Source organism: Abramis brama (assembly GCF_963993115.1).
Source record: "Abramis brama genome assembly, chromosome: 7".
Taxonomy (NCBI): domain Eukaryota; kingdom Metazoa; phylum Chordata; class Actinopteri; order Cypriniformes; family Leuciscidae; genus Abramis; species Abramis brama.
Window position 1 is genome coordinate 42,979,111 of NC_139969.1, and position 13,004 is coordinate 42,992,114.

Here is a 13,004-nt window from a genome sequence, read left to right on the forward strand (position 1 = left end):
CACGTTATTAACAAAATGTCAACAACGGAAGACTTGTCCAGCCAGCCTTACATGTTCGAGCCAGAGTCGGAGCCGGAGCGAGATGAAAATGAAGACGACGAACCTGCAGAACAACGTCTTCATATGGATGTATCGCAATGGTGTGTTACTGTATTTACACATGAAACTTTGGTCTTCCGACCTTTTACCACCGTGTCGATTTATTTTGATTAATATGTGCGAGGGAGAGAGAGCAAGACAGCGTCTAGTTTGGAGACGGTGAAGTCTTGTTTACACTTTCGCCTGGCTCCGAAGAGAGAGAGTGCGCGCGCGACCGGGGGCCTGTACCATGAAGGTAGCTGAACAAACTCGGGGTTACAGGATTAGTTTTGAGTTGACAAAACCAAACCGATGCAATCAGGCTTTATTGGTACCATGATGCAGCTCATCAACTTTCTCTGTCAACTCAGGCTTTGATCCTCAAGCTATGATTACTCCACGCGCGCGTGCACATAAAAGAGTGACGTCGACACTGAACAACCAATCGCGGGTAGAGCGAGAGCGATATATTTTTCTGCGGAGGAGCAAGAGATAATCATTCATAATTACGATGAATTTAAATATGTATTTCAAGCTCGAAACAATACGTTCTCTGCTGCCAAAGCAAGAGAAGACTGTTGGAGAAAGATTGCTGATTGTTAATGTGTAAGTTAAACAAATACGTTCTATATTTATGTAAAATTATGTATGTATATATGTATGCCTATATGTGTACTATAGCCTATAGCTTATTTTTATAATATATAAAAAATGTGCATGTATGTACTAAGAAAGATTAATATTCATTGATTTTTAGATTTTTAGATGCAACCCCAACTCCAAATGTTCTTGGCAGCAGATAAAGACAAAATATAAAAATATAATTCAAAGGTTATTTCAAGGAGTTAAATCAAAGAGTATTTACCACAACCTTTTATTACTTTTGTGAACATTTTATCACACTTGTTTGCAGCAAACAGAAATAAATAGTTAAATTCAGAAAACCAGAATACACTGTGGCAGAGGAGTTGGCTCTGAGTAGGCAATAAGGGACGGCCGATTATGGATGTGATTACAGGTGCTGTACAATCTGACCCTGGTGCTGGCTCCTCTAAGCAAGTAACACTGGGTACATGTGCAATACATTACTACTTTTTTTTTTAAGTTTTAAATATGGCTGACTGTATGTTCTGCAGGGAAATACAGTGTCCCTGTTGAAGCTAGCACACATTCACACACACACACACACACACACACACACACACACACACACACACACACACACACACACACACTATTAGGGTGAAGCAAATGATGAAGACACTCTGTCTGTGTGTTCTCAGACAGTTGCTGATGTGAATGCACTGGGCTTTTTATTATGGCAAACATTTGAATGTGTGGCATAAAAAAGAGACTGGCCCTTACACATCTCTTTTGTAGGATTTTTCACAACCTGACCAGAAACGGAGGCCTCTACCTCAATGGGCTTCAGAAGAAATGTGTAAGGATTTAAAACCCTTGACATAAACTACAGTCAGTCCTGTGTTTGTAGGAAGTCAAGGAACTTTTTGTGATTTGATGAGCCTCCAGAAAACTTGTAATGATCATGTTTGTGGTGGAATTATGTTTCAGGTGGAAACAGACTCAGTCAGGGCCCTGTACAAAATGAGTCTTGAACTAGAATGTCCACTAAAGGAGTCTTGAACTAGACTGCACACTAAAGGAGACTCGAACTAGACTGCACACTAAAGGAGTCTTGAACTAGAATGCACACTAAAGGAGCTGACTGTGAGCTGAGGAGGCTCCAAATAAAATCAAACAGCTGGATAAAACTGATCTCAGTATGTATATAGTTATATAGTGTATATATATATATTAGTATAACTTATTTAACCAAGTAACACTTTAGTATGAATATTTATTAATGCAACTTTCTCTTGCTCTCTTTCTCCCTCCCATCCCACAAAACCAATAAAACAGTTTGAGACCTATCTGCAGTTTCAATGTGCTTTTATTAAGTGTAATATTGTATGGTGATTGCATCTCTGCACCAGCTGGATGGTCAAGTGTGATCGGGTCAGTTTCATCGGGGAGAAGCTGGTTTTGTGTTTCTCGCTCCTTTCTACTGGTGGCTATATTGTGCAGAATGGCACATGCAGCCACTATCTGTGATGCCCGCTCTGGTGACTCTGAAGCGCCGAACACAGTTGAAATGTGCCTTTAGGATGCCAAAGGTCATCTCTATCTTCACTCTGGTTTTACTGAGGGCCACATTGAAGCAGTGCTGTGGCCCTGTCTGAGGGTCATGATAGGGGGTTATTGTGTAGGTTTTTCTATCTCAGTTCAAATTAACAGTGTTTTGTACTGTACCAAATTTAACTTGCTTTCCTCAAAGTGCTGACACAACACAGACTCAAGGAAAATTTGTAAGACAAGCACTGGAGCCAGGCCATTTGGCATCCAAACTTGATCATATGTTCATGACCACAAGTCATCTGCAGATGAAATGTTTAGTAGATCATTGTTATATCTGTTAAAGTTACTATTAATTTAAAGCTTCATCTCACAGAAAATAATCATCTCACATATTCACATCATCTCTACCTGAACATTATGGCTGTGATAGGACTTCCTATTAACATAATCTGCCTCATGTTCCCCTAGAGCAGTGGAGATTGGAGCAATAGACTGCATGTTGCAATGACTTGGGAATCCTATCATAAGATTATCAGAAGAATAATAAAAAAGATTCAAAATAATTCTTAACATGTATTATATTGTATAGTACATTTGTGAAATTTGCTTTTTGAGAAAAGAAAAAAAAGTGTTCATGTGATGTCACCCTATCAATATATCTTACCGGCAATTTTATAAAAGCCCTCTTTTATGGACATGGTCGATAAATGTCCGGGGAACATTATTAGTTAAACTTTTCATGTACTCCTGCAGAGCGAGGACCACCTTGCGAATGGTTCGACAAACATATGTTTTCTCCTAGCTTCTGTGCGTCACCCACCGTGCAAGAATGTACCACTTGCAAAAAAAAAAAAAAAAAAAAATGCAACGCAATATTTGCGATACAGTAAGTGCATGAATTCGACGTGTTAAATTCTTTATGTGCGGCTCAAGAAGTTCGCAAAGATAAGACATTCCTTCCGCGGAAAATCTGTATCTTTCATACAAGTAACTATCAGGAAAGGCAAGGGGATTTTGTCTGGCTAAAAACTCTTTCTCTACGAAGTGCTCGTCAAACAATTTGTGCTGAGATGTCCACCGGATTTCGAAGAAAAGGTGAAGTCATTGTAACAGACACTTGGAATAAGTTACGTCACCTATATGTTTCTTTGCTCTCAGCTGATTGGTCAAACTTCAGTCTGAGATCTTGAATCCAGAACATAACCTGCCCCGGAGCAGGTTAGCCGTGCAGCGTAAGATACCATGGCAACGAACACCGATTAAAGCCGAGCTACTTTCATAGTACCTAAAACCCAGGGTTGGCGGAAACTAAGCTGAAACATAGCTGGCTAGCCACCTAATCCGGCTTCATGGTACAGGCCCCTGGTTTAAGAGTTAGTTGATGTATTGTTTTACTGTTTACACACACACACAAGTCAGCTGATGTATTGTCTTTAATGTTTACTCAAGAGTATTGCATTTGTGGCTGGTTCTGAATGTTCTGTTGTGTAATTTTACTGTAAGAGTCAATGTTCTTGGTATATATCTGCCATCTGCAATCTTCAGTTAAGCCCATTTTACCCATAGCATGGACATTTTCACATGCACATTGCTCAGGTCGAATGTCGAACAGTTTTTAATTATATTATCCAAGTTTAAATGGAACATTAACAGTTCTTTTGCCTTAAAAGTTCAGTGTATCAGATTTAAGGGGTTCTATTTACTCTACAAAGTTTAAAATATTCAAATATTGGTGTGTTTGAGGTGATAGTTAAAGGTGGTGTATTTAGGCTATCTAGATATATCAATGTCAAGTGTATTCTAGTCTTGAAGATAAAGGGTAAATATAGTTAACAAAATTAAGTACATGTAACATATTTATTTTGATAATTGATAGTAAAATATAATTCAGGTAAAACATTAAGTAAATGTAACACATTTCTTTTGTTAAATTATAGTATTGTTTCCAGTTATATCTACTTAGCATTTTGGTAATATCTACACAATTTTATTATTGTTTTTCACCAAGGGTTAGCCTACTATTACATTGACTTAAGATTTTAATTAGATCTACTCAATTTTATCTGTCAGGATACTAAATTTAGTTATTCAGATCTACTTAATTTTTTTTAACTTACATTTACTAAATTCATAAGTTATATTTACTTGATTTCACAGCTTTTATATTTATTCAATATTTTTAAGTGTAAAAATGTTTCACCAATAAAATTAAGTTTATCCCAGTAATAGTTTTTAGAGTGTACATGCACTTACATTAGTAGACATGCTATTTTTACATGTACTGTACACATTGAATAGTTTGGCTTTTCCAAAACTATATTGCTATACTGAGATGAGTGAAATCGACTGAAATGTGTTGAAATAAAATGTATTTGCATAACCAATGTATTAAACTGCAAATTAAAATGTATATGCCCTATATTAATATAACAGAAGTAATTTGTTACAAACAGTAACATCTGGGTGGTAGTTGAAGGCACAAGATGAAGATGAGGGGTAACAGTCTTTTACTGATTAAACTCAGGCAGGACAGACACAACCAACATTAACATTAACATTAACGAGAACCGACAAGGGACTGAACATAACTGAGTATGAATACACAGGATAAAATGAGGAAACTAACTAGACACAGGTGGAGGAAGATTAACTAATCAGGGATTAACAAGTACACTCTAAAAAAAACTATGATTTACTCAGTTTTTTTGGTGAAACATTTTTACACTCAAAAAATTTTAGTAAATTGTAAAGCTGTGAAATCAATGAAATATACTGTATGAATTGAGTAAATGCTAGTAAAAAAAATTAAGTAAATCTGAGTAACTGCATCTGGTACATTAACAAATAAAATTTAGTAGAAATAATTTAACATTTAAAAAACAATATTTCTGAGTAATATTAACCATTTTTATTCATGAGTATATTAACTTTTTTTATTTACTCTAAACCTTTGTAAAATAATATTCCATACAACCACCAGGATATATAACATTGGCCTTTGTCGTCGATGAGTAAGTTACAGCAATACAGCATATTTTACAGTGTTTTAACATGTATACAACATCGCCTACATTTCAACTCATTTAACAAACATTTTAGAAGTAAAAATGAAACATTTAAGCATTCAGGTAGCCTAATTCAAGTGTAATCAACCAGTCTGTTATCCAACATCCACCGGATCAGCGCTGGTTCTCGTGCCGGAGACGGACTCGTGCTCTGCGGGTCTTTGAACTTCAGACCACCGTCCTGCGTTTCACTCACAGCCGAAAGATACTGCGAGCGACTGACTCCATAACCTGCCAATAAACAAACAGTGCACAGTTCTGAGGACATTTTATCATCCAAATTAATTATATTCATTATCATTAGGAATAAAGTTGTGTGTTTTATGCAAGGCGTTTCAATCACGAGAAAAGAAAGGCGCGACTCTCGTTTCGGTGTCACATTACGCCACTGTATGTTGTTTTGCATTAAATAAAATGATTTAAAGCACAGTAATGATTTTATAGATAAAATAAAACATACACAAACCTGAATTTCACAGAGGAAATGCACCAATTCTGCGCCGCTGAGAAGAGAAAAGAGAACAGGGCTGCGTTTCCCAAAAGCATCGTAAGCCTAAGTTGATCGTAAAAACGATCATACGACTGATCTTAATATTACGGTTTGTTTCCCAAAAGCATCGTAGCTTAAGTAGCACTTGAAAATCTTCGTAGATCTACGAGTGCTCTGGAGTAATCGTACATCCCCAAGTGCATTGTAAAGGCCTCATTATACTTCTGCGTTGGACCTACGCCGGAGCCTATACGCCGTAGGCAATGTGTTGGTTTTAATTTATACTTCTGCGTCGTTGTCCGCGTTGACGCCGACCTAGGGAGCATGTGAAACCCCGAGGGAGGGGTTCTGGCAGACCAATCACAGCGCTTTGCGTCCGCGTAGAATTGACGCGTTGTTACATTTTTGGAGAGGTGCACGCAGGCTACACACAGCCTACGACGTAGCTACGGCATAGCAATAAGATTTATTGTACACTTTATTACTATTTTTTGTTGTTGGTTAAATTAATGTATAAATGAAATAATTAAAAAGGTCAGAAAATAAAACAAAAAAATAGAAATAATTTAATCTAATAATTTTAATCAAAATTAAATGAATGAACAAAAAAATTAATAAAAGAAATCCTTTAAATCTGTTAAAAATTACATCTTTGTTTCGCTCTATCTCCTCTAAAAGGACATTAATTTCATCTTTTTGAAAGGTATCTTTTCTTTCTTTCTTTCTTTCTTTCTTTCTTTCTTTTTTTTTTTTTTTTTTGTTCAGCCATTTTGTCAGTGCCTCCGCCTGTAGGTGCTTTATATAGATTTGTCTTGATTGCTAATCCACAACAGATGACAATTATTAGGTTAAACGTTCAGAATGTGATTCCATATAAGGTTATGTTTCAGAACTTCACGAATGGACAGCGACTCTTAAGTAGCACGTAGAGCGCGTTCTCGCGCGTTCATGTTAAGTGTTTCCCGCATGAGGTACTTTGTGTTGTAAGTTGCCATGAAGTTCACGTGAGCATGAAACTACGATGGTACCTCATCGTTTGTTGTTGGACACAACAAATGTGTCCCCTCATTAAGTCCTTGAATTTGAGGGTATTGGACCTGGAAAGTCCTTGAAAGGTCCTTGAATTTGAAGTCAACCAAGGTGTGGGAACCCTGCTTACAGCCTTGAAGTAAATGGGTATCTACTAATCTACTTTGAATATATTCTAGATCTGTGTTCATGGCCGAATTTGTACATGGAAAACTTCAGCCCAGCAGAATGATCGTCATCAGGTTCATGGAGGGTGATGCCACTGTGCAGGGCGTTCTGACAAAAGTCCAAGATGCCCTGGGAGCCTATGACCCCTTGGTGCTGACAGACGGACAGGGGAATGAGATACTTGATTCGGAGGGAACCAGAGGTTAAAAAAAAATGTCTTTATCTTTGTAGTCTAGATCAGGGGTTCTTAAACCTTTGCAAGCTAGGCGCCCCTTTCGAAGGTTTGAATATTGTGTTGCTTACATTGGTCCCTCCAAAAAGTACTGGGTCATTTCAATCATAGATATTTTTCATCTCTGTAGTATTGTGGATGTTTTTCTTGCCTGACTGCCTATGCATCCATAGATCTATTTATCTGAAATACTATTGTTTCCTCTCTATAGGCTCTATCTATTGGAAGCAGAATGCTAGAAAAATCCTTGCAGTGCCAGAGCAGCAGTTTGCCGATATGAAGAGTGGGAAAAGAAGGAGATCAACGTAAGTACCCTTAAACAAATGAACTGTCAAAATAATTGGTCTATAAAACAATTTACTCAAAGCTATTAATGCTGTTCTTGTTTTTAGCAGAAAAGGTGACGATTCAATGGACCTTCAGGAGGTTTATGATAAAATAGAAGAGGTCGTGATGGCTGCCCAGTCGCTCCATGATGTGACTCAAGTTATAAAAAACCTGTCTGAGCTGGCCATCGAGTCAAGAAACATTTACGTCTTGATGGAGACACAAGCTGAGCATGTTCGTGCAGCATTCACCTGTTCTGTGTGCAAGGGTATGTTGATTGTTACACTTTCAAACAAGCTACTTCCCCTAAAAGTTGGCGTGTTCCTTAAAGCAAACAGATGTTTTTTTTTGTTTTGTTTTGTATTCAATACAAAATGCCACCAAAATGCCACTTTTAATCACTACTGCAGTATCAACATTATTCAAACCCTTTATGACATTGTCTTTTGTACTAAGAAGAGCACTCTTTTACTGTTATGGCCTACTGGAAATGTTAGCCACACACCAGGGCTTAGTCTTGTTCCTGAGAAATAGTAATCCATTTCTCATGGAAAGACTATGAGGGGTTGACTGTATTACATCAGGGTTTCTATGGGTTATAGGTTTTCTTAAATCTTTCAAAATATTTGAATAGATCCATCCTCTCCCTCACATGGACTGGTTTCCATTGCTAGAGGGAGCAAAACAGCCCTAGTGCATGACGCTATGCTTTTAACATATTGCACTTCTTCATTAGTTTTTCATCCTCCAGACCAAGCCAGTTAGCTCAAAAAATCAAGTTTTGTTTCATAATTCCACAGAAGAAAATCCCCAAAGTTCTTTGATTCATATACATTGTTTTTGTTCAGGATTCTTTTCTGATTGGGCCTGTGTAATAGTAGTGTGTCAGGAGGAGGAAGAAAGAAGCATACATAAAGTCCACTGTCTAAAGTCAAGCTTTTGAAATGGTTAGGTGATGCTTTGCTTTCTCTGGCACAGAAACTTGCAGCATATGAAGGGGAAGATTGATTAATGCATAAATTTGGAAATACTAAGAATTTTTTTTTAACCATTTATAACAATCTATACAAATCTAAAGTAAGTAAACTGGAGGCTATCGACGTATATTCTAATAATTCTAAGGAGCATTCCCAGACCTGCTGCATGGATATCAATATGCAGCAAGTACTAAAGACACTTGTCATGCAGTGGCTTAATAATTTGATACTATATGTATACAGTATATTCAGGGTGGGAATTATGTAATTTTAGGGGCAAGGCCATTTGGCCTCCACCTTTTTTTTTTTTTTAGGGGCACCAAGGCCATATGACAGGGCACAAAGGCCATCATACAATTCGATGGTTTTCCCATTCAGACTGATAGCATAACATCCTAATTTGGAATAAGACATGGATTATGACTTTTTTAATAAAAAAAAATTTTTTTAATGAGAGAGAGAGAGAGCGCCATTACATCCAGAAGGTATACACCCTCACACAACAATAGAAACAACATAAATGCCAATAAAAGCATTCAGAAACACCACAAATGCCAATAAAAGCATTCAGAAACAACACAAATGCCAATAAATTAATAATTTCCTGCATTGTCGAACGCTCTTCTTCATGTGTTTCAAATATGGACTATAATGTTCAGTAGAGCGCCCTCAGGCTGCTGGTATGAATTGAAAACACAGCACATCAGTATACAGCGCTCATAATGATTACATCGACGCATTTGGCTATAAATTCAATAAAATATTATTCCTGTCAATAGAAATCTTATGTAAACTGAGAATATATCAATATTTCTCCAAATCTGCACACTTTTGAGCTAAAAGCCGTGAGGGACGTTGTTTTGTGAATCGCTTTCATGACGACAGCACAGGAGTTTTTGACGCTCATAATTCATATTAAAGGTATCGACTCATTTTTGCATTTCATAACTCCTGACACAAATTAAGACATAACTGTCAATATAAATTTCTCAGAATACAATAGTGGTCAAATACTGAAACGTGAGTCTTATATCTTTTTAATGATGTAAGTTATAGTTTGTCAAGGTAATAAAATTAAATCTTATAGTAACTTTGAACTATAAAAAAAAAAACGCTTCAGTGCGCCGACGCCGTTACCTCTGGAACCTTGCAAAGGGCCCTTTTCTGAAAAGGGCACTTATCTACTAGCAAATAGATTTTGATATTTTTAGGTCAAACCGTTCTTGTCTGTCAGTCATATAATGCAGGTCTATGGTCACGGTCTCAAAGAGCATCCACAGAGTCCAAATTAAAACAATTCCCCATCGTAAGTACACATTGATGGCCTAAGACACGAAACGAGCGGTTTGTGTGAGAAAACGAACAGTATTTATATCGTTTTTACCTCTTATAACACAGCGACGTCCAAGTGATCTGAGGGCGCCCGCGCTTCCTGCTGTGTGACGTGTGCGCAGACTGGTGCATAGATAGACATATAGATTTCGCCTTGTCTACGGCAGTTCATGAACGAATGCAGTAGCCAAGGCGAAATCTAGTGTATATATCTATGCACCAGTGTCGACAACAGAGTGTCGTTCTTCTGTTGGTGCTGACGTTACATGCTTCTTGCACTGCTGTTTTGATGCGTGAGATCATCGATGTGATTGTGACACTGCACCTGCGCGAATCCACAAACTAATTGAAGTTCAGAGACTACTTGGGTGGAACTTGGACAGGGCCAGGGCACACAGGCCACTGTGGCCGTACGATGATTTTTTTTTCACGGGGCATGAAGGCCAAAGTGTAGGGCAACGGCGGCCATGGCTGCGTGGCCGCGGTATAATTCCCACCCTGAGTATATTGCTCAGAGAGTACCAGTATTTATGTTTTGCTTACAAATAATTTGCAATAATTACAATAATTTCAGGTGCAACTCTGTGTCTTAGTACTTCTCATCTCTGTCTTGCAGGGCCAGTGAAGGAACCGATTCTCTCAAAATGCTGCAGAGCCATAATCGGATGCAAATCATGCATCAATCACTCACTGCAGACCTCAACTCAGTGTGTTATGTGTAGGGCAGACAACTTTGCCATCAACATTGTGGAGGTGTCTGGCCTTTCTGAGGCCTTGAATGCTTTAGAGGAGATAATTAAGGTGGATTAAACACTTTGTTTTGTTATTGTTAGTGATGCTGTTCATTATCCTGTAAAATATTCGGCCTTACCAATGTACCAATGTTGACCACTGTTGAATGTTGACCACTGTCAAGAAAAAATACCTTTTTGAATCACGTAAGCTGTGTTACAAAGAATGTTTTTATTTATCAGAAGCAAAACAGTAACAAACAAATACTTTTAAACATTTTTTACACTGGGTGAAGTTTATGTTTACATTTTGGCAAGTAGCTTTTGGTCAACTTTGTTTCTCAGCAGAGGTCAATAAAAATGTTAATGAAAAAAACACATTATGTGAAGTTTCTGTCTTTTGTCAAGTAGCTGTATAATAAGGGGATAATGTATAGAACGGCAGTCATTATTGAGAAAATAAGTCCCTTCAGTGCGAAGCAAGACACCTCCACGTCGTGTCAGGGTCTGGTTCGCCCTGTAAGGACTTGTTTTCCCAGTAATGACTGCCGTTCTATACATTATCCCCTTATTATACAGCTATGAATGCTGTACATGCATAGTTGTACTAGATGTGAGATTTAGTCAAGTTTACAAGGTGGATCAATGCATCTTGAAAAGGTTTAAAATCCCTGTTAACAACACAGTTGTAGAGATATGACATATCAGGGTATGTTTGCCCAAAAAGACGTTCAACTTCTCTTCACTTCGGAATGGGTCTGCTCCAAAGGAGGATACTCTTGTTAAGGGGTTTCCCAATTCCTCTGCATAAAGGTCAGCTGCTTCAGGCGCGTGAGGTAGTAGCCCCTCTGGGACTTTTTCAGACACCCATTTCTTGCTAGTTGATTGGGTATTCCTTTTCCTGTAATTAAATTGTAACAATAAAATACAATGCAACTGAGGAAAGTTTATGATTTTTCTTTTCTGTAACTGGTTTTACCATACCAGGAATTGTGTGTGCATTCCAAGTGTCAATTACTCTCCTCATGCCCAGTTCAGACAGTTGTCTAGTCAGGTTAGACACACAGTATCTGCTGATGTTGCAGTCCATGTCCAGGAGTTCTTGGTCGGTAAGGTGGATAAGGGCCTCTTTCAGTGGGTAATTGACCCTGCTATAAACCTCAGGCCACATCCGCTCAACTTTATGATTCTATAGAACAAACAAATATGAATGTGTTTATGGAGCATAGTAAGGGGTGAAAATATTTTAGAGACCTTTTGGAGTAAGTAAAATGTAGCTTTAATTTTACACTTTTTACACCAAGGCTTTTGTTGAATTGTAGCTTGAATATTAGTTCTCGGTTGATTGGATAAAAGCATCAATTAAATAACTAAATGTAACCAAGGCGCAGTCCTCAACAACTACATGTGTGAATGTTTTTGAAATGTCTGCATACTCCTTTCAGTTCAAGTTCAAAGTTTTATTTGCCATTTGCAGAGCACAAAAAGAATTGTACACATACATAGGAATTGTACTGCATCACCCTTAGAGTCAATATATGCATACATATATACATACACATATATATATATATATATATATATATATACATACACATACATACACACACACACATATATATATATATATATACATACATATATATATATATATATACATACATACATACATACATACATACATACACACATGCATATATACATACACACAAGCATATACATACATACATATATATATACATATATATATACATACATACATATACACATATACATACATATACATATATACATACATACATACATACATATACACATATCTACACACATATAAATAAATTAATGAATAAATAAACACAGTGCACCAGTGCATGCTAGCCCTATATACCATATATACCCTGTTGCTATGAGTTAGCCATTAGTCTCACCACTGCTGGATAAAAGCTGTTATAGAAACGTGTTTTATGTGTGATGATACTGTCCGCTCTTATATGTCTCAGGCTGTAGGTTTTGTGTCTGGGCTTCAAAAGTGAGTGAGCTGGGTGATGAATGTCACCAAGTATGGACTCAGCTTTCTTCTTACAGCGCTCTGTGTACAGTTCAGTCATGGGTGTGAGGTTTGTCCCAATGATTCTCTCTGCAGTCTTTATAACCCTTTGGAGAGACTTCTTCTCTGCCCGTGTTGCATTTCCAAACCACACGGTAATGCCATATGTCAGGACAGTTTCTATAAGTCCTCTATAGGCATGAGTAAGAGGGCTCATCCCAAGCCCAGCCTTCTTCAAAAGCCTGATAAAATACAGTCGTTTTTGAGCTTTCTTCACTGTGGTAACAGTGTTTGTAGTCCAGCTCAAGTTAGATGTCAAATGCAGGCCCAGGAATTTGTGGCTGTTGGCCCTCTCCACCACAGTGCCCTTGATGGTGAGTGGCTGCAGAGGA

At 37.6% G+C, this 13,004-nt stretch overlaps 1 protein-coding gene across 1 annotated transcript; it reads left to right on the top strand.

Annotated features, from left to right (window-relative positions):
- Positions 1 to 6,978: 6,978 nt before the first annotated feature.
- LOC311087034 (uncharacterized protein) lies at positions 6,979 to 10,644 on the top strand (the record flags this gene model as incomplete). Its single annotated transcript, XM_084120286.1, has 4 exons — positions 6,979 to 7,168; positions 7,410 to 7,503; positions 7,591 to 7,793; positions 10,451 to 10,644. The coding sequence occupies exons 1-4, from the start codon at positions 6,988 to 6,990 to the stop codon at positions 10,642 to 10,644; spliced, it is 672 nt and encodes a 223-aa protein (XP_083976412.1). The 5' UTR covers positions 6,979 to 6,987.
- Between the last annotated feature and the right edge of the window lie 2,360 nt (positions 10,645 to 13,004).